At 37.6% G+C, this 20,120-nt stretch overlaps 3 protein-coding genes across 14 annotated transcripts; 1 reads left to right on the top strand and 2 right to left on the bottom strand.

Annotated features, from left to right (window-relative positions):
* The first annotated feature begins 1,144 nt into the window (after positions 1 to 1,144).
* On the top strand, positions 1,145 to 5,228 carry LOC103339454 (F-box/LRR-repeat protein At3g26922-like). 3 transcript variants are annotated; one of them, XM_089042811.1, is made up of 5 exons: positions 1,150 to 1,634; positions 1,891 to 2,462; positions 2,687 to 3,646; positions 3,737 to 3,886; positions 4,768 to 5,228. In XM_089042811.1, the coding sequence occupies exons 3-5, from the start codon at positions 2,873 to 2,875 to the stop codon at positions 5,035 to 5,037; spliced, it is 1,194 nt and encodes a 397-aa protein (XP_088898937.1). In that variant the 5' UTR covers positions 1,150 to 1,634; positions 1,891 to 2,462; positions 2,687 to 2,872; the 3' UTR covers positions 5,038 to 5,228. The 3 variants fall into 3 exon arrangements, with proteins under 3 accessions (XP_016651676.2, XP_088898937.1, XP_088898935.1); XM_089042809.1 differs by having other exon boundaries at positions 1,832 to 2,462; XM_016796190.2 differs by lacking the exon at positions 1,891 to 2,462 and having other exon boundaries at positions 1,145 to 1,634.
* Positions 5,229 to 5,870: 642 nt separating this feature from the next.
* On the bottom strand, positions 5,871 to 8,872 carry LOC103339340 (uncharacterized). The gene is made up of 5 exons (XM_008242617.3): positions 8,501 to 8,872; positions 7,721 to 7,957; positions 6,963 to 7,012; positions 6,837 to 6,889; positions 5,871 to 6,473 (listed from the first exon to the last, which is right to left on the bottom strand). The coding sequence occupies exons 1-5, from the start codon at positions 8,539 to 8,541 to the stop codon at positions 6,051 to 6,053; spliced, it is 804 nt and encodes a 267-aa protein (XP_008240839.2). The 5' UTR covers positions 8,542 to 8,872; the 3' UTR covers positions 5,871 to 6,050.
* Positions 8,873 to 9,387: 515 nt separating this feature from the next.
* LOC103339339 (uncharacterized) lies at positions 9,388 to 15,019 on the bottom strand. Of its 10 annotated transcripts, XM_089042807.1 has the most exons (11): positions 14,884 to 15,019; positions 14,514 to 14,647; positions 13,360 to 13,454; positions 12,994 to 13,208; positions 12,077 to 12,913; positions 11,698 to 11,989; positions 11,092 to 11,301; positions 10,761 to 10,934; positions 10,372 to 10,572; positions 10,177 to 10,290; positions 9,388 to 9,963 (listed from the first exon to the last, which is right to left on the bottom strand). In XM_089042807.1, exons 5-11 carry the CDS (start codon positions 12,874 to 12,876, stop codon positions 9,625 to 9,627), a joined length of 2,130 nt encoding a protein of 709 aa, XP_088898933.1. In that variant the 5' UTR covers positions 12,877 to 12,913; positions 12,994 to 13,208; positions 13,360 to 13,454; positions 14,514 to 14,647; positions 14,884 to 15,019; the 3' UTR covers positions 9,388 to 9,624. The 10 variants fall into 10 exon arrangements, with proteins under 10 accessions (XP_088898933.1, XP_008240833.2, XP_008240837.2 ...); XM_008242611.2 differs by having other exon boundaries at positions 12,077 to 13,208; XM_008242615.3 differs by having other exon boundaries at positions 12,077 to 13,186.
* Positions 15,020 to 20,120: the final 5,101 nt, after the last annotated feature.

The following is a 20,120-nucleotide window of genomic DNA, read 5'->3' as shown; positions in this document are numbered from 1 at the left end:
GTGCCCTCTCTCCTTTCATCTTCATATGCGACTTCGTGAAATGAGAATTTTGCAATGGTGAGCAATTTCAAAGATTGATAGGAGTCGTGTAAGACGATTCTGAAGTGCAATACATCATATGTAATGTCAAATTATTATTATTATTATTATTATTATTATTGGGTGATTTTTTGGATATAAATGGAGTATGTGTGTTTCAGTGTGTTGTTTTTGCATGTTTGAACAGGGAACACTTTACTACGTTGGATTAGGATGATGAGATCAACAATCACCTTTTGATGAAAGAGAATGAACCAATTAGAGGAGCTGAAGAAGATGAAGTGAAAAAGCCAAAGCCCAAACAACTTGGAATATTGAAGCCCCAAAACAATTGAATAAATGTTTGGTGACCTAAAATCAAGCTGAATTGAATAATGTCTAATTTTACTATGGCCAAATATAGTTGGATTATAAATCTTGCCAATATGCCATAAGAGTTCAAACCTAAACCACTAGTCTACAAGTCAATGCAATTTTTCACTACGGTAGACCCCTTTGACTCCTACAAGTCGAGATTAAGTTAGGATTGGATTATGTCTAATTGCTAGGACATGTAATAACATATTTCAGTTAGGGGTGAAACACAATTTTGGTCATTGTGTTTAGTTAATCCACTCCTTAATTGTGTGAAAACCAAACATATTATTGGATTTGTCATCTCCAATTCAGTCCAATTCGACTTCATGATACAATCCAATTCTAAACCACCAACACATGCCCTTCGATAGGGGTGGGCTCAATTTCAGTCAATCTGACCAAACTGCCCAACTCGATTATAAGAAGATTAGGTTGGTTTGGGTTGGTCTAATAATGAACGGTCTTGAGTCCAAAAAATCATAAATCACTATTTGCAGGTTGGGATATGTGTTGAAACCAAAACTTAAGAGTAATCATAATTTTGAATTAATCCGACCAAACCGCCTAACTCAATCACAAAAGAGTTTGGTTGGATTGACCTAAATGAGCATGTCTTGAGTCCAGAAAATCATGAACTGCTATATATGAATTGTATTGAAAATTAGGACCAAAACCGACCCACCCCTACCCTTCGATTATATTTTTACCAACTCTCAGGCAAGCCAGGTATGGTAAGAGCCCAATAGATGGGAGAGTACCGGGCCTTAAAAAGCACAACCACCCCCCACCCAAAAAACACGTACTTAAGTGAAGAACAAAACCAGAAACTGAAGAGCAAAGCAGGCGAACAGTTGCCAACGTTGGACTGGACGAGGTTATCATCACTCAGCAAAATCCCAATGAGGATGGGCACCTGTGAGCCGCTGTTTTTGTTGGCTCCTCGAAATAGATCAAAACTGGGCAGAACCTTCGAAACATCAGCCATTCTTCCTCAAAGCCTCGTTCTTTGGCCGGGAGATATCTCTTGTTCAGCAAATTAACCACAACTTTTGAATCAAGTTCACGCATCAATTTTATTCAAAGCCTCAATCTTTAGCCAGATACCAACAAGGGTAGCTTTAGCTTCCTCCTGAAGAGATCAATGAGCCATAAAGCTGAGATTTTTCCCTGCTGATAAAGCTCGCTGGTGAGTTATGGTCACAACCCAGAAGAAAAGGAAAAAAAAGAAAGCAATGCAGGTAAGCAATTCTTGCCCTTGAATGAATTACTTGTTGAAGATTTTTTTTTTTTTTTTTTAACAAGACACAATAGAACTAAGTGTTCCTCAGATTGAGGATGGGTCTGGCGTATAGGAAACAGAGGATTTTTAACATTTATTCTTTTTAAAATATGAACTTTATTTTTTTAAAGAAGATAATTTCCTCATTTTTAGCAGTGACTTCCACTCCCCATCTAATCTAATCTTCCATGACCTTTTGTCAATCTGGGGGGAAGATGGATGGTTCTCCATGGAAGCACCTTCAGACTTGTCCATGCCCAAGAAGCTTTTGTTAACCTGCCACGTTGCCCCATCAGTAAAACGTTTTCTGCCTGCAAGGCTTGTCCATGCCCAAGAAGCTCTAGAACCCTGTGTTTAGAGTTGGGGTCTCTTTATCAGCCTTTCGTATTCTTTAGAATTCTATCTCTGACATGGCAGAAAAGCCTCTTTCTTAGAGCTATCCCACATAGTGCGAAGCCCTACATGTTTTCCTGGATTCACTGTCACATTGATCTTGAGTACGCAGACATTTGTTGGAAGTTAGGAGGAGTACTAGGCTGAAAAATGGACTTGACTTATTATAGTTCACCCAACAAGCTTGTACATTACAAGATAGACCCAGGATCCTGGCCATTGCCTTGCTATTTTCAACAGCCGCGTTCACAAAAATAGAGAATCATCTACAAGTAGCAGATGACCCAACATTGGGCCATTCTTGTAAAGTGTCACCCTTTGAGACCTGTTAGCTTGAAAGGACTTTTGTACCATTTGAGATAAAGTTTCACCAACAAAAAGAAATAGATAGAAGGTAAGGGATCCCCTTGTCTTATGCCTCTATTTGATGTAAATTTCCTGCTTGGACTCCCATTTCCCAACACTGAGCTGATGCATTTCAGTTTCACAATAAACCCCATTTTGTGCATTTTTTTATAAATATATTCTATACTTCATAATTTATGAGAATCAAGAAAAAGAGAAGATCACTTGTGACACTCATACTTTTTTTATTTTTGTTTTTGGCTCGGTTCATAGGGTGATTACATCTTGAGAAAGAGTAACAAAAGTAAGTATGATTACCACCTGGCAGACCGAATCAGTGAGTTGGCAGATGAAGTTCTTGTTAGTATACTGACTCTCCTGCCGCTAAATGAAGCAGCAACTATTAGTATCCTTTCTAAGCGATGGCGGTATCTGTGTCGGTATGTGTTGGCATCTACTATGACTCTCAAATTTGATGCTGAGAAAACTTTATACAGTTTGATTGACCTCAATCGAGAAGAACGAGAACAGAAAATCCGTAGGTATGTTGATTGGGTGAATAGTGTGGTGGAACAGCATACATGGCCAAACATTGAACAATTCAGGATTGCTTTTGATTTGGATAATAGCTTTTCAAGTTCCATTAATAAATGGATTCAATTTGCACTGAAAAAAAGAGTTCAAATTCTTGAGTTGGACTTCTCAGAAGATGGCATTCATCGTAGACAGAAATCCTGCTATAATTTTCCCCATGAACTTTTAAGTATCAACAGAGGGTCTACTTCTACAGCTGTGTGTTGTGAAATTCCAAGTCTAAACCCTTGTGTATACCTTGGCTTAAAGTCAATCAGAGTTCTTCATTTCAATTTTGTTGATGTGGCTGAAGAAGTTCTTGAGTGCTTCTTGTCTAATTGCCCAGTTCTTGAACGGTTATCAGTGTTTCACTCCCCAAATTTGGTAAATTTAAGGGTTGTTGGTCCATTGATTGCATTGAAGTATCTAGTAATTCGACGATGTAACAGCCTTGAAAGCATTGAGATTTGTGATGCAAACCTGGTTTCGCTCAGTTATGTTGGAAATGAGATAAGCTTGCTTCTTAGGAATGTACCGCTGCTTGTTGAGGTATCCATTTCTGAGGACTGTATCTGCAATAATTTCATAGAGGTTGCCTTCACTCAACTTTCGTGCTGTCTTTCTCAGCTAGAGGTTCTCAAACTGACTGATCAAATAGTGGTTAGTACTTGGTATATGTAATTATCATGTATTAGTTTTCCTTCTCTTTGTTGGATTATATTAGTCCCTTACTCCTTGTTTCTTTTTCAGCCCTACAAGAGGGATCGTATATTTCCTATATTAGCAAATCTAAAGCATTTGGAAATAATATTTGAAGAAGACAATGTTTGTGGCCTTCTTCAGTTAACTTCCTTCTTTAGGGCATCTCCGTGCCTGCACAGAGTTGTGTTGTACTTGCAGGTATGCATATTCTCACTTGGTAGATTATTTTCTCAGTAAAACTTGGTAGTTGTATGTGTACTTTGGGTGATTTTGTTTCTGAGATTCACTGGATGGTTTTGAACTTTTACCATCCTGTTATGTGATGCATCTTTTACTTTCATTGTGAAACATGCATTTTCTTCATATAGAATTGCAAAATCATGTTAACACTGTAATAAATGAGGTAAAAGGTTATATGTTCCTAGAACCTAATTGAAATTTCATCAATTGAGATCTGTTATATTGTTCACTTGATATTGGACGCCAGCACACACACATCCCAATTGTTTCTTTCTATTGCCATGATTTTTTATTCAATACATGTTTCATGGCTTACACATATAATGTCTTTATTTAAGTTGAGTGTCCCTTTGAAATGTTAGTCTCTTTAGTTTAAACTTCTGTGTTAACATTATTTCTTCAACCTATTCCATATATATATTCACAGTTGATGAATTTAATTTTATGTTTGTTGAAATGAATTTTATTTCAGAGAGGCTGTGTTTTTATAATGAACGTTTGGATTAGTGTGGTAGATTCTGGTTTAGTTTATTTATTTGAATATGTCCCATTAACGAAGTATCTGTGCTTCCCTTTTGGTCAGAAAATGGTCTCAATTAGGTAGATATTTGTGTCAGGAATGAATATTCGATTTATTGGATGAATATTCAGAGGTAAATGGATGTCAAATATAAATATTTGAAATCCATAGGTAGACTGTTCTGCCACTGTTTCATATTCTGGAATATATTTTCACTTCTGCTTCTGAAGAGTTGTGAGCTTAATGGTAATACTATTTGGTAGCTATTGACTCAATGCAAAAGTTGTTTCCTGCTCACAAAGTTTTCTTCTTGCTGCAGATGGACTACACAAAATCCATGAGAAGGAAAATAAAATATAAGAAGGCCAAATGCTCCCATAATTACCTGAAGATAGTGGAATTGGTAGGGTATGATGGTCACACAAGTGATTTTGAACTTGTCAAGTACTTGGCAAAGACTGCTGTGAAACTGGAGAAAATTGTGATAAAAGGAGAAGAGGAGGGCCCATGGAGAAAAATGGCAAGAGATGTTGCTATGCATAAGCTTAAAGAAAAAGTTCCTTCAGCTATAGAATTTGTATACCGGTAGGCAGTAGGAGTGCAGTGCTTAAATTATCTAGAGAATTTGTTGGTAATTGGTGGTTAAATTAACAAACATTTTTAAGGTTTGTTTTATTGATTTTAGGAAATAAGTTAAGAATGAGGTTCAACGGATATGGAATGGACTGAGAGGTTGAGGACTTATTGATCAAATCCAAAATAAGTTGATTTTCCTTTCAATATATGTTATCAAACCATCCCTAAAAACTACCAAGGCTAAGAGGACTTGCTTGTTTCTTTAACCGAAAAAAGCTTGGATTCTTAAAACTGAGGAGGTGAACCTTTTGGGAAGGCCTGCAAGTAACAAAATCAAACAAAAATAATCACACGAACACTAAATTTGTTCACCAAATAATGTGTTGGTTTGTGTGTCAATATCTAACTTGTTAGAAATTTTACCCATTTATGCATATTAAATTAAACTTAGCAGAACATAGGACATTAAGGTTAAGCCTTGTTGCTGAAGTTACAACTCTAGTACCAAACTTCGAACATGATTCCAATAATGAGACCGCTAAGTTAGGAGATGGTTAAAAATCCACCAGTTCAAGTAGAACCGACAATTTGAAGTCCATGCATCCTTGCATTTCGTAAGCATGCAAGTGCAGGTACGGACTCAACATATGCACAAATCATAAGGCCAATTTGTTTCAAAAGTGACCAATGCAAGTTGCATTTCCTGCTTCAGATTCTACTCAAGAACCAACAGCCACACAACGAATCAGAACAGAAACACCAGATTGTTTCCTATTGTTTGAAAGCAACCATCACTTTCCTCTTGCAACGAAAGTCTGCTCTCAAGATATTCAAAGTGAGAAAGACTGGGAAAAAAGCTCTGCAAGTATTTCTTGCATACATTTTGCAAGCAGAAAAGGATGAAGAAGAAAAGATAATTGAGTTCGTATCATACTCCTAAACTAAAAATCATTTTGTTCAATCCATGTGTTTCCTCTTGCCTATGCTACACCAAAAATTATAGACAATAGCTGAAAAAACTTCAATTCATCTTTTAGCATCTTCAGAAGCTGTGGTCTTGCCCTCCTTATCCTGCAAGTGAGCATTAGGAACCGGGTGCTGACCTACTACCCGCTCTTTGCTGAGGGCTGGTCCTGGTTCTACAGAATCCTGTTTACTGAGAGGATCTTTCTCAACCGGCTTGCTAGATTCTGAACTACTACGGCTACTTGCTTCTGTTACAATATCTTTCTTCTCCTTTCCTCCTTCATGCTCTTTTGTTTGGCCACTATTCATTTGCTTCTTTGATTCAACCACAATTTCCTTCAGAGTTTCTTCAAGTTTATCTAGTCTCACTCTTACCTCCAAAAGTTCAGGATTAGAGGCTTCTTTTTCTTCAGCAGCCTTTAGTTCTATTTCTTTTTCTTTTGCTTTCGCTTCTTCTTCTTTCTTCTTTTTCTGCTCCAGTTCCTGAGATGGTGATTTTGGTGAGGAGAGGAAAGAAAGGAAACCCAGTGCCCCGTGTGTGTGTACGTTGCAAATAAACAGCCAGATGAGTGAATCAGTAAAAAAATTCATTGCAGCCTGTTTCTGAAAAGGTTGTTTAGAAAACTAGACAGATTCTTAAGGAGTATCCTTGGATTGTAAAGGTGAATCCAAACAATGGAAGAAGTATCATAGATTTAGAGCAAAGCAGAAGAAAAAAGGAAAAAGATAGATGATGGTCTATGATGGAAGAAACACAAAATGGCATACAATCCAATAAAGAGCAATTAATATTTATGCACTCTTTAGCCTAAAGATATCAGCACAAAAGCATAAAAGTTCAGTTACCGCTTCCATTCTTCTGATTTCGTAGCGAGCATATTGAGCCACCAGATACACAGCTGTTACACAAAATAAGTTCTTACATAGCAGTGTGAAACCATGAGAAAACCAAATATGAAACATCATACGTACCCAAGGAAGGCATGCAAACAAAGAACAGTTGTACCAAATGGAAATCGAGCCTGGCCATGAAAAGGGGAAAGGCAAGAACATGTCTCAGCAACAAAGATGAATATACCAACAGGATATTCAAAGTACAGATAATCTCGTTCAGTAAATATTTCTTTGGCAAATAATCTGGAGCACGCAGTTACAAATTAGGTCATTCTAGCCTAGATGGGATGAAAATTAAGTGGCTTGCTGCAAAACTGATGATGGTGCATTAAGTTCCTTTCCCAGTACTTATGTATTACCAAAGACCTAATCATTAAATTTGTTTCCTTTTAACTCCAAATATGAAATTCTAACAATTAAAGACTCAAAAAATGGGAATGATTTATTTGGGTTACTAAAATGCATTCCATCAAGTTTTACATATACACCAACATCTGCTTGAACATTTTCCTATCCTTAAACAACTTCTAATAAATCCAGACCACCCTAAACAGGTGCTTTAGTAACTGGCTTCAAATTCAATATTTTCCACACAACCTTTGTTAGCACTCGTTCATTTGAACCTTAAAACACCCACCATGCTGCTTCCAATTTCAATAAATTTTTCATTTTAATATTCTCCCGGCTACAAAGTGTCTAGTGTCTACATACATGTAAATTTGTTTAATACAATGCCAATGAGAACCAAAAACAACCCACAAGATTTAAGAATAACAAAAGCAAAACCAACACATAGAACAAATGAAAGAAGCAGAAAATGCAAAGCAAAGCAATACCCAAACTTCCTTTTGGAAGGTGGACCAGTGAAGAGGATTTTTGCAGCTTTCATGAAGTCGAGCTTGTCCAGTTGTTTAAGCGAGTCCTGGTATCTACTCAGACTTGTCTCCTCAGCATTGCCACCGCTCTGGTTATAGCTTGTGGTGGTGTTCGTATTCGGAGCCTTGGAGCAAAATGGTCTCCTTGGTTGTAATATCGTGGGTTTGAAGCGTTTCGGGAGTCTGACCAAGGTGTCTCTGGCCAAAAAGTTAAGTCAAACTCATGTTTTAGCTTGTTTCTGGCTTGGTCTAAATTAATGAAAAAATTCTTATTACATTGCATAAACTTTTATCAGAACACCAATCGAATGGACTCAACGCAACTTTCAGTATCTATCTAGTAAACCTATTCGAAAGAAAATCATATAGGCTTTCTAGTAATACTTCATTTGTTTTCTTTCTCTTTTCTATTTTTTCTTTTTCTTTCTGGAGTTTATGATTTTACCCCACAAGTAACGAATCACCCCCAAAACAAAGAACTGATTTTAAACTTTCCAGGTTGAATCCCCATCAAATGTGACCCAAAAAAAAAAAGGTTTCCAAGTACCCAATTCTCGAACCAAACGTTAAGCTTCATACACACTTCCAAATTCATTTCTTTTCCCTCAGATTCTCAGCAACCAAACAGAGACTAGTGACTAATGTCCAACTTCTAGATCATAAGTTAAAAATAAATAAAAATTTAAAAACGAAAAATAAGCAAAAGACGGAGGAGGAGCAGGGAGAGGATTAAGTGGACACCTGATTAGGAGGAGAGCGATCGAATTCGTATTGTATCTCATTGCGTAACAGTCTGAGAATGTTTGCTTGGAAGGCCGATTGAAGAAGCATTTCAGAGATGTAAGTGCTTAGGCATTGTGTTGGTAGGAGCCTGGGGTTTAAGAGGGAGACTTGTTTTTCAGGGGCAAAATGCAAAGTGGGTTTTTGCTGAACTACGATTTTGGAGGAAGGAGGAGGAAAAACCACGGATTTTCGTAAGGGTCGGATTAGGAGTGCCATGGAGTTGGGAATACTTTCCGCGTTTCATGTTTTAGGGTTTTAGGGCTTAAGACCATTTTTGGTAGAACCTGGGAAGAACGGTGAAGAGTGCTGATTGTGAATGGTAAAAAGCCTAGGCCCCTTTTGGAAAAGTCCAGCCCAATTATCAGTCATATCGCTTGCTTGGCAATTTGGGCAAAGGCTCCCACAGCACATACGCACAGCACATACGCACATACGCACAGCACATACGCACAGCACAGCACATACGCACAGCACCCACTCTCACCCCACACCAACTTATTACCCGCCAAGCCTCACCCGCTCTCCCGACGCACCTCCCCCACCCCTAGTTTGAAGTGATGGAAGCCAAACGGAGAGTGAAAAACACTACCTTCAGTATTCTGTTACTATACATGGATATCAGAATCATTCCAATTCATGCTTCTCATGTGTTTACTAACACATTGGTATTTGAATGATTCCAATTTTTCACTTCTCATGCGTTACTAACACATAAGAAATCAAATATTATGTTAATTTCGAAGACGATGACAGAAGCGTCATTTCTGCTGCACTTGGATAGATTATTCTTTTTCTTTTTGGTCGAAACTTGGATAGATTATTCAAGACTGAGTTCGCGAGTTCGCTGAGCATGAAGCAATCTCTATCATTTGATATATGATAACGAAGCTCACTATAAATATACAAAAAACAAAGATTACACAAAACTAATGGCTTTAGCCATATTTTGAGAATAGCCTAAAGACTTCAAATCCTCTTGATATTTGCCTTCATTATTCACAGTTCTGTTTAAGTTTCTCCATAACTTTGTTGATACAGAAACAACAGGTATACATAGAGTCCGGAGTCTGCTCCTTCAACATTTACCCAGACCACACCTCACGAAGCAGTTCGTACCTCGCATTCATGCAGGCATGACCCGTGTGCTCATGTTTTCCATTTCCATTTGCTACGATAGTTGGAGATGACGGTAATTTGTCAATGATGGATGTTAGAGGAGAATCCAGCTCCTCCAGCTCCTCATCACTGGTATATCCCTTTCTCTGTACAGCTGAGACGTTCCTTTCCAGTTGAGATCTTCCTCCTGCTTCTGAAACTTTTTCTGCCACATCAGCTGAGGAAGGTGGGCTGTACATAACTGGTGCCGCTGTATAGGGGAAGCTTCTAGCAGATTCTCCCGACAATCGGCGGTCCACAATGCTCTGAACAAATGAAGAAACAGTACATCAAACTTTTTCTATGCAATTACAGAAGCACTTCTTAACATTAACATTTAACGGCAGTTGATTCAAACTTTTTCAACTGTTTCAAAACCATCGAGCCGTAATTGCAGAGACACGGGTGGTCATGGAACTTGAAAACTGAATAAAAGCTTTATATGATAATATATAGATGTAGGGAAAGGTAAATCATACCTCAGCATTCAGTGCCTCCAATACAGCTCCTGGGACAGCATCTGGGCAGAACTCATCTGGAGTGAAGTTACAAAGTATCCGCTTAACTAATGGGAGACTAATTGAAGGGCACACCTAGTATACATGAAAGCAAAAAGTTTAATCAGTCCAATAAGAGACGGGAAAAGAATGGGAACATAAATTATGAACACCAACCTCCTTTCTGATTGATCGATCGATAAGCATGTCTTTGGGAAGCATTAAAAGATCACTCAAGGCATTGAGAAGAAGGAAGGATTTAGATTCACCATCCCCACTCTGCCTGTCATCATCCTGACTGCCGGGCTGATCTTCTTGCAGGGAATCATCAGCATCCATGTCAAACATATCACTTAGCCATCTAGACCAATTTCCAACCTGCATGACATGCAACCTCCACATGTTTTAAATCTAGCAATCACAATTTTGAGGCCTATCCTTCCAAAAGATGAACTGCCAATTTCCTTACCAAAGTGGTTTTATAGTTTATGACAGCTCTGTAAAGGTGAATATTTCTGGTTCAAAAAGAAGATAAAGGGGATGAATAACATGAGTATGATACGTACAGAATTTTTGAGTTGTGCACCAGACCCAAAACTCAAATCGCCAGCGGGAATAGGTAGAACCCTGGGATCAACAATGGGATCTGACACTGGATCAGTAGGGATCTCATGGGCTGACTCACGCAGAATAGCATTAAACATTGCCACATCTAGCCTTGCAACACAATGTTCCATAACCTAAAAGGTAAATCATGTCTAATTAATTAGAACTCTGAAGAAAAAATAATTAATGAAGATGAGAAAGTTCTGTAGTTTGAGGTTAAAATCCAATGCCTGTGACGAAGAAAATTTAAACTGCAGAGGAAGCTTAGATAGGTATTTGAGGATTCCATACCATTCTCGCCAACACAGGCAAGCAGCCACACTTGTGCCCTCCTGCCCGAACAGGACAGAGTCGTTGAGAAGCATCCTGGAAAGCATTTTTCCAAAGGTTCACAGAAAAGCTGCCTTGCTTCTGATCACCCAGTGCAGGTCCCAACAACCTTACAATTGTGTTATTATTAGACGAATACTCAGCTGGAGATTGCATATTTGGAGTCAAAGCCTGAAAAAATAAGATTCTGGTCAGTAAAACATAAAAGCCCATCAAACCCACTGTCAAGAATATATATTAAATGATAATTAAGTCTACATAAGTTCATGAATATATTAATTCATGGAAAAAATGGCCTTGGGCATGCAACTTAGCCATTAAAACAACATGATTGTTGTGAAGTAGGGACTCAAGCCACCTTTAATGTGTTAAAAGCAAGAATGCGAGGTTATTTGGTTGTTTCATCGAACGATCACAATGGTTCAATTGTAGAATCAGATACACACATCTATACACACTCTGTTTGAGTAGATATATTTATATCATACTCTGCTTGAGTAGATATATTTATATCATACTCTGTTTGAGTAGATGTATTTATATCATACTCTGTTTGAGTAGATGTACCTGCCACCATACGGACTCAACTATCCGAGAGAAAATCCAAGATTCAATTTTTTCTAATGCAGCTGTGAAGTTTCCTGTCTCTTGCCAGTCATCAGCAAACTGCATAAAACCGTTCATTTGTTTACCACCAGAACCACCCCTCCATTTCAGTGTTGGAGACTTCACTCCATTTCTTTTGCTAGTCCCATTTATATCAGCAAACTTTGTTAAAGAACTTGACTGGTGTGAAATTCCAAATGCTTGAGATATGATCTCCCTTAGCACAACAGTGTTTGATAACCAGAAGGTTAACCTTAAAATACAAAAGGAAAAGAGAAAATATTAGTTTCGGAAGGTGACAGTGTTTTAACACTAGGTTTTATGACATGATAATTTTTACCTCGGAACATCATTGCCACAGGACTTTGCAATCAAAACAAGCCCTGATACCGTGTTCTTAGCAATTGTGGCTCGCTTGTCCTGAGTCCAAAGCTTGCAAGCATGAATATAAAGTCTAGAAATGCGCCGAGCCGGTGTGTGCACTTTATGTGCTGAGCTCCCATGCTCTGGTACTACAGAATAGAGGGAAATTTCAAGAGCAGCAACTTCTCGGAGCTCTTCTTCAAGTTTCTCAATTCTCATTTCCATTTCTTCAACCTTTCGTTCCAAAGCAGTTACATCCTCTTGCTCACCATTTTCTTCAGCATGTACTGTTTCATCGTCACTTTCAACACTCTGGGCACCATTTGAAGCCCCATCTAGGATATGACTTCCTTTTACCTCTATAATAAGATTATCATCAATTTCTTCAGATGATTCTGACAAAGGTTTAGAGGGAACTTCTGTATTGCTAGAACTGTTCCTAGATGAAGTTCTGGTGTTACCCAAAGCTCCTTCATTAGAATTAGTGGATTTTTTCTCTGGAGGATGTAGCGCCTTCGATTTTGAGTTAGATTCACTAGGAGACCTCTCCCTGGATCCATGAGAGCTCTCTGAGAGATTCTTTTTTGCAATGATTTTGGGAACCCTTGAAGCTCGTTCTACATTCTCATCCTCAAGGGAAGGTGAATCCCCTTGAGATGATACAGAATCCTTTATTGTCTCACAATCTGACACCTCTTCCTTCCCATGCTTTGTTTCTCTTTCAAAATCACTGGAATGATCATCTGAAGCGTCATCAATGTTCCCTTTGGAAATCATTGGATTGGCTTTAAGATCTTGAGGCACCTCCTCAAACCTGTTCACATCATCCACATAATGTATAACCAAGTTTTCATTAACTTCAGAGAGCTCGGTGCCCGTGTTTGAATCACTTACTAAAGTACTGGGGTCTGGTATAGCATAAGAGTCTTTAGATTCAGTTTCTTTTCCATTCAATCTCTTGCCAGGGTTCCCTTGATTCAGTTTATTGTCTCTCCTTTCAGTTCTTCCAGAGCGCTTGGTGTTTTTAGTATTTGGGGTTTTCCTTTTCTCAACCTCCTTCATGCCTTGATTGGTTTAGTTCCTCCAACTACAACAATCAATTAACAAGACTGACATAGAAGAAAACAAAACAATCAACAACCAGCAAAGCTCTTCTTCTTATTACTTTCAGAGTGAAAAGTAGAGTGGGGAAAAACAAAGGAAAGAAATAGATAGAGCCAAGCCAACACTAAACGCACAAAAGGAAGGGATTTCAACTACCTCTTATGCAGTGACTTCTCCAAATTAAAAATGCATAAACCAGAAAACTTCTGCTGGGCCTTTCCTTAGTTATTCCAAACTTATTTCCGGTAGGCCTGCAAATAAGACATCATTCTGGGTCATCAACTTAGAGAATTTTACGAGTCCTTTGACATAAAACAAAATCAAACTAGCACTCGATTAGCAAACTGAGTACACCAAAAAAAAAACACAAGAGGTTGATTTTTCATAACAGTAGAACCCAATGAACGCAAGCTCATGACAACTCTATTTAAAGCTTGCCTCCGTCATGAAGCCTCGCATTCATATCTCAATTCAAAGGATAGACAGAAAATCAAGGCCCAAAGACCAAAAAACGTTTGTTCACTCATTCACCTCAGAAGGGTCAGTTCCCATCTGCCCAATATTGCAAATAATGCTGCTATAACACTAATTCCATCATCAAATTGCATTGCAGCTGTTATTTTCCACTGTCATTTTAGACACGGGTATCTTCCATTAATTTCAACCAGACGGGTCAAAATCATATACAGCATGGAAGCGCTACATTTCTCTCTTTTTTCTTTTTTCTTTTTTGTTATAAAGGGAGGGCTACGTTTCAAAACAATGACATTGAAACAGCTCAAACTTGCCCAAAAGGCTCTGGGATCAAAACGTAAAATGGCTCGGAGGGTCCAGCCCAATGAATCTATCATATTCTACGTCCCCATCAACGTGGAATAAATTTGACACAATGAACATAAATCTCAATTTGGCAACTGGCAACAGCTAAACCACGTACAGTCCAACAAAGAGGATCGCTAATACTTATAGATTAATTCACTTTTTTCTCTTTTTAGCATGGCCAACCAATAGAACTAAGTCAAATCCATGAAATTATAGAAAAAAGGAAAAAAGTGAAAAAGTTAGCTGAATTTAATCATAATTAACAAAAACGGTAATTATTCTTTTCGGAAATTTTTTCAACAGCAAACTGAGATCGAATCAGAATTCACAAATAATGGGCATCATCACAACAGTGTTTCGTTCATTCCTAAAGAGTGCAATCTACAGCGTCGGTACTGCTGACGTGGCAAGATCAACACCGTAAATATTAAATAACGTCAAGTTTAAGTGGAGAAGGGAAGAGAGAAAGAAAACGTTCTGCAACTTACCGCGTCGAAATAACTGAACCAGAACGCGACCGAAGATCCAATCGCAATGTCACAATCCAAGCCAAAACGACGCCGAATTGGAGGCAAAATCGACACGAAAGAGTGAGGAAATGGCAGACTTGAAGAGCTCGAACCTGAAAATGGCACTCAAACAAGTGAGTTTACAGAGCCAAAACCACGTCGAAAGCCAAGCGCAGGAAAAAAAAATACAAGATCTAGCTACGCCATGAAAAAGCTTCGAGAGTTCAGACCAGAGCAGACCAAAACGACGACGGGTTTTCCTGCTCGTGTTGTCTCTTTCCGCCCCAAAAAAACAACTTCGAGCAGTCAAAAAAGCTGTGAAACTGACAGTAAAAGGTTGAGCACTTACCGAAGTTTTTTTTTTTTTGGCTCTGTGTGCCTTGGGATTGTCAATAACTCACGCCAATAATCGCATGGAGAAATGTGGGCTCTTTAATTTGGGGAGTGGCTGTAGTGTTTGTTGAATAATGAGGAAGGAGGGAAGGTGGCATTTAAAAAGGAGATCTTCTTCAGTGGCAGAGATGTACGGATATGGGGAGGGGTAGTGGGGTGACCGGGAGTGAAGTTGTCGGTGGGCGTTGGGAGACCGGGTATTGCCGGTTACGGAGTTACATTACGCGTCGTGTGGCATAAGTTTTTTACTGCTATTATTACCAAAACTGCCATCATTGGCTTTGTTGAATTACAGTTACCCCACTGTCAAGTGAGTCAATGTGTTTGGAATTTAAAACAATTATTAATTACCGTTGATGGGCCAAGAGTGATTGGATTGGATGTGATCTGCTTCTTTATGGAATCGATGGAAGATGTTGATGTACCATTTTGTATTTGCATTTTCAATTTTTTCTAGGTTCAATTCTATTTGTACACAAGGGATATTTGAGAAAGAGGAATTGAAGAAAAAATATCTAGTGCATACATTGGTGGATTTAGAAAAGATTTTCCGAAGGATCGATTGGTAAGAGCATTTTCATCCATCCTCTTTTGTCATAGATCAACTTGTAAGAGCACTTTCACTCATTCTTTTTTGTCATGGCAAAAGGGAGTCTAGGCTCAAAAACAACCCCACCAAGGAAAAATGAGGACAAATCCCAGCCATTGGATAAAATTAGACAGCTGGATTAAAAGAGCAACTTAAGTTGCAGTCGGGTTGTCTTCAACTCGAAACAAAAACCCAAAGCTTGACAAATCCCGATGAAACACAACTCATTTAACTTATAATACACCACTAATTTGACTGAGAAAACACTCAGCTGGCTCTTTGTTGAGCTTGGACGAGATTTGAGGGCAAACTCATCCAAAAGTGTCTTATACTTCAGTGCAGATAGCTATAATTTTGTTCATAATATTACTCAATTGTTAATATGTTGGTGATGAAATATAATTAAATACTGAATAGGTATGAGAAACTGCTATAATGAATATATGTCTTATTAGTATGATTAAGAAATAGGTAATTGTTGTATTAAAAATAATTATTCTATATAACAACTATTAATTGCACCATAATTTATATGAAAGATTGCATTAAAATTGCACCATACATACTGAGAGCTTTTGGAAATAATGTGATTTTAATTGTGTTGTTGCAACTTTTAGAAAAATGGACGTGAACACAAAGGTAGAAAACTGTTTGAGCCTAGTCGAAGTCTGACCATGCGTCTTGGAAAGCCAATAGGCCAAAATACAAATTGGCTGCTCAAGGTGCCTAATGGCCAAATTGAAACAAGAAGGTCGGACTTGAGGATCATCATGCAACCTATGTCGTTTAATCTTCAATAAAGTCTATAACTTAAGATGCACGATGTTCCACCATAATTCAGACAAAGAACTTAGAAGTCGAAACCCAACTTCTAACAACATATTGAAAACATCTGACTTCCAAAGTTGGAACATCTAGAACTTTTGAAGTGGATCAAGGTTAAGTCCTTTGATCAGCCAAGGTCAAGGTCTCCAATCAGCCAAGATCAAGTCCTCTGATAAACCAAGTCAAGTTCTTTGATCAACCAAGATCAAGTCTTCTAATCAGCCAAGGCCAAGTCCTCTGATCAGCCAAGGTCAAGTCTTCTGACTAGCCAAGGTCAAGTCATCTAATTAGCCAAGGTCAAGTCTATTGACCAACCAAGATCAAGTCCTCTGATAATCAAGGTTAAGTCATCTAATCAGCCAAGATCTTGGCCTTCGATCAGCCAAGATCAAGGCCTTCTATCAACCGGATCAAACCCAACTCCAAGTTTAGGTCGAGCAACTCTAAGTCAATGTCGAGTAACCCCAAGTCGGGGTGGAACCTAACTTCAAGTTGAGGTGCGAACCCAACTCCAAGTTCGATCAAGCAATTCCAAGTCATGAACATTAGTGGGTGTTTTAACCAAGATCAAAATTCCATAAGTTACAATGTCTCACCAAATGTCAAGCTAAAGTCTCTGAGTTCTAAGCCCAAGCCGCATATTAGAACCCAAGATTTTTAGAGGATCACATGCACGTGATGGAGGCTTCATAAGGAAGGAAATCAAGGAGATTGACGACAATCCGGAGTATTCCAAAAGAAGAGAGAATCAAGCAATCAGAAGGTCTCCATCATTGTGATCCCACAGATTTGAAGGCTTCACAAGGAAATTTTTTGAATGAAGTTGACCATTGGCCATTTAATGGCCAACTCATGGGCTAACGGATGCCTCTATATAAAACTCATCTGATGAAGGGAGAAACACACATCATCAGACACACAAACCTATTTTTCGTCTCGCACTTTTTTTTTCCTAGTCTTAGGATTTTACTTTTCATGCACTTAGTGTAGCAAGTTCTTTCTTTTCTTAGTGTAAGTTTACTTTCTTGAAATTTACATTTTCTTGTCTTTTAAATTCAAGTTTATCTCCATTGAAATTCAAGTTTATCTCCATTGTTTTACTTTCATTGTTATTGAAATTTTATTAAGTTCAATTTAGTTTATCGTTCTTATTTCGTTCTCCGTTTAATTTACGTTCGTTTATCGCTTTCATCTATTTAATCACACTTTAATTCTTGTCTTTAAGTTTAATCGCATCTTTAATTTAATTGCATCATTTTCACTTAGAACCCATAAGAATCGCAAAAATATCCATACGACACTTAACCATCCTCTAGTCCGAGGAAGTGAAAGAACCTAGGCCAGTAGGAGGTCTCTTGCTTAGCCGATCAATCACTTGATCAGAAGTAAAAAGCGCAAACACAACAATCCAAATTTTTCCATTCAAGCCAATCAGTGACTTGGTGGTAGCACGCCTACGCAAATCCAAAAGAAGAAGGACCAAAAGTTCATTCCATCACCACCTTGGCCGAAAAGAGGGAAACACAAACTAAGTTGATGGGGGCAGAGGTGCATAACCAAGTTAAGGGGGCAGAGAAAGATTGTAGTCAAATAAATGATGAAGTGAGAGTGATACCGGTAGTAAGTATGAATTTGAAACCATAAGTAGGGAAATAATTTAACTCACTTAATGATGTGTGTGAGTTCTACAAGACTTACGCAAGAAACTCTGGGTTTGGTATTTGAAAACATTTAAGTAGAAGGACAAGATTTACAAATGAGATAATAATAAAAGAGTTCGTGAATAGTAACTGCTCTTATATTTCCTTGCTTTTTGTCATGACAAATGGGTGAAAGTGCTTTAAAAGTTCCAAACATTTTTTAGATAAAAAATTACCCTTAAAAAAACGATATTGACGGATGACGAAATCAAATGTAAGGATTCAAATATAACAATGAAATCTTTTAACCACTTGAGCTACTAACTCCAAGTAACATGTTCTATTTGTAGCTATATATGTAAGAATTCAGCTGGAACTACTTGGGTAGGACTTTCCTTTAAGGGAACATGTGGAGCATACAATAATTTATCTGAAATGCGAAAGAACCTCCTATGGTACCTTTATTTATTGATATTTTCGATATGGAATGTAGGTGATATTAATTAACATATTCTTTTTTCTTTCCTTTCATTTTACTTGCCTTTCAGACCTTCCTAGGTTAGTTCCCATGCACGTGACCATGTGCTTAAGTAATGTGATCACTACTATAATGAGCTAGTTCTATCCATGGTTCCTTTTTATATCTAATTTTTTAAGATACTAGAAAAACTAAAAAGTCAAATCTAACGTAATGTTGAAGATGTCTTGTTTCTCAAGTTTATTATATGATAATACCATAGTAACAGAAGAACTCGCATGTAACGGATTTCATATAATCTCTATTTTCTGTACGATTATGTGATTATGAGAAAATAAGATACGAAACTTGATGCAATTAATGTTATGTGCACGCTTAGAATTTTACCATTTCAAAACTCACCTGTTAAATTAAGACCTCGTGTGCGGGCCGGGACAGATAGAGGGTTTTTTCTTGGTAAAATTCTTTTATTTAGTAAATTGATAAACATCACAATATTGAGAAAATTATAATACAAGAGCCAAGCAGTAAGTCGTAATTAGCTTGGAAATTGAGGATGAGCCAAGAAGCACCGTCACAAGCTGGTCGATTTGGTCCACCCTCCCACCGACAATGACGTTCTTCTAAATCACTTTCCCAGAAAGACAGACTATGAAATCCCCACCTTATTTTTTTGTCTCCTACCATGACATAAATTTATTCCGACAAAAAACATTAAAATACAAAACCCACCACCATTTTCTTGTCACCTTATCATCTTGTGCGCAAAAAGAGAACGGTTCCTTTCCCAGCTTATTATAGCATTGAATGGTAGGGCAGGACCAGGAGAGCACTTTCCAGTCCATGGAGCACGCAAAAGAAAAGAAAAGAAAAGAAAAAGAGAGAGGAAAAATTAGGGTTTCATTGAAAAATGAATTAACATTATAATATATATATTATTATCTATAAATTAACATAAGGTCTCATTTGGTTCACGAAACGAATTTAAAGGGAGATGACTTTCCATATCATTTCAAGGGATAGGAAATGGAGATTCTTTTCCCGTGTTTAGTAATCGTGGGAAAGTAACCAAGAAATACCACTTTATTTCATTTCACATGTTTAATTTGTGTAAGAATATAAAATAAAATTTGTTTAATTTTCCAATTATACCCATATGAAATCAAATAAAAAAAAATAATACATTTGATGCTATATTGCAATTCTAAGCAGTTGTTGGGTTGAGGTCTAGTCAATTTGGGTGCATTATAAGGTACTTCAAAATGGAGCAATGCATGTTGACTATAGCAGTATGGGATCCTTTATCTTTACCCAAATCTGAATACCATTTCCATATCTTAGAATTATTTTGAAAATTAGATTTTTTTTAAAAGAAAAATTCCAAAGAGGTATTTTGTTTTCCCTAAATAATCAGTGTGGGGTTGAGATAGTGATTTATATTAAACATGTTTATTTACCTCGCCTCAATTATCGGGTGGAAGTGTTCGGAAACTCCAACTAATCCTTAATCGCCTCACAAGTCTTGCTTAGATCATAGGATTAAATTTTGTCATTGTTGTTGTTTGTTATATATGTTTGGTTCATAAATCATCGTCACCACCAAGGTTTTCAATTATTCTTATTATTTTCAAATAACTTAGTGAAATCTGTCGTCACTAAAG

Source organism: Prunus mume, linkage group LG8, assembly GCF_029339155.1.
Source record: "Prunus mume cultivar Tortuosa linkage group LG8, ASM2933915v1, whole genome shotgun sequence".
NCBI lineage: Eukaryota > Viridiplantae > Streptophyta > Magnoliopsida > Rosales > Rosaceae > Prunus > Prunus mume.
This window is presented reverse-complemented; position numbering and strand designations above follow the sequence as displayed.

Bases quoted from the DNA above. Each gene is read 5' to 3' on its own strand.
- LOC103339454 (XM_016796190.2), top strand. From the start codon at position 1,590: ATGGTCACAACCCAGAAGAAAAGGAAAAAAAAGAAAGCAATGCAG. The intron at 1,635-2,686 runs GTAAGCAATTCT...CTCGGTTCATAG, and splicing joins AAAAAAAGAAAGCAATGCAG to GGTGATTACATCTTGAGAAA. The intron at 3,887-4,767 runs GTATGCATATTC...TTCTTGCTGCAG, and splicing joins GAGTTGTGTTGTACTTGCAG to ATGGACTACACAAAATCCAT.
- LOC103339340 (XM_008242617.3), bottom strand. From the start codon at position 8,541: ATGAGATACAATACGAATTCGATCGCTCTCCTCCTAATCAG. The intron at 7,013-7,720 runs GTATTGCTTTGC...TTTCATGGCCAG, and splicing joins CCTTCCAAAAGGAAGTTTGG to GCTCGATTTCCATTTGGTAC. The intron at 6,474-6,836 runs GTAACTGAACTT...TCACCATCTCAG, and splicing joins AAATCAGAAGAATGGAAGCG to GAACTGGAGCAGAAAAAGAA.
- LOC103339339 (XM_008242611.2), bottom strand. From the start codon at position 13,161: ATGAAGGAGGTTGAGAAAAGGAAAACCCCAAATACTAAAAACACCAAG. The intron at 11,990-12,076 runs GTAAAAATTATC...TTGTATTTTAAG, and splicing joins TGTGGCAATGATGTTCCGAG to GTTAACCTTCTGGTTATCAA. The intron at 11,302-11,697 runs GTACATCTACTC...TTATTTTTTCAG, and splicing joins TTGAGTCCGTATGGTGGCAG to GCTTTGACTCCAAATATGCA.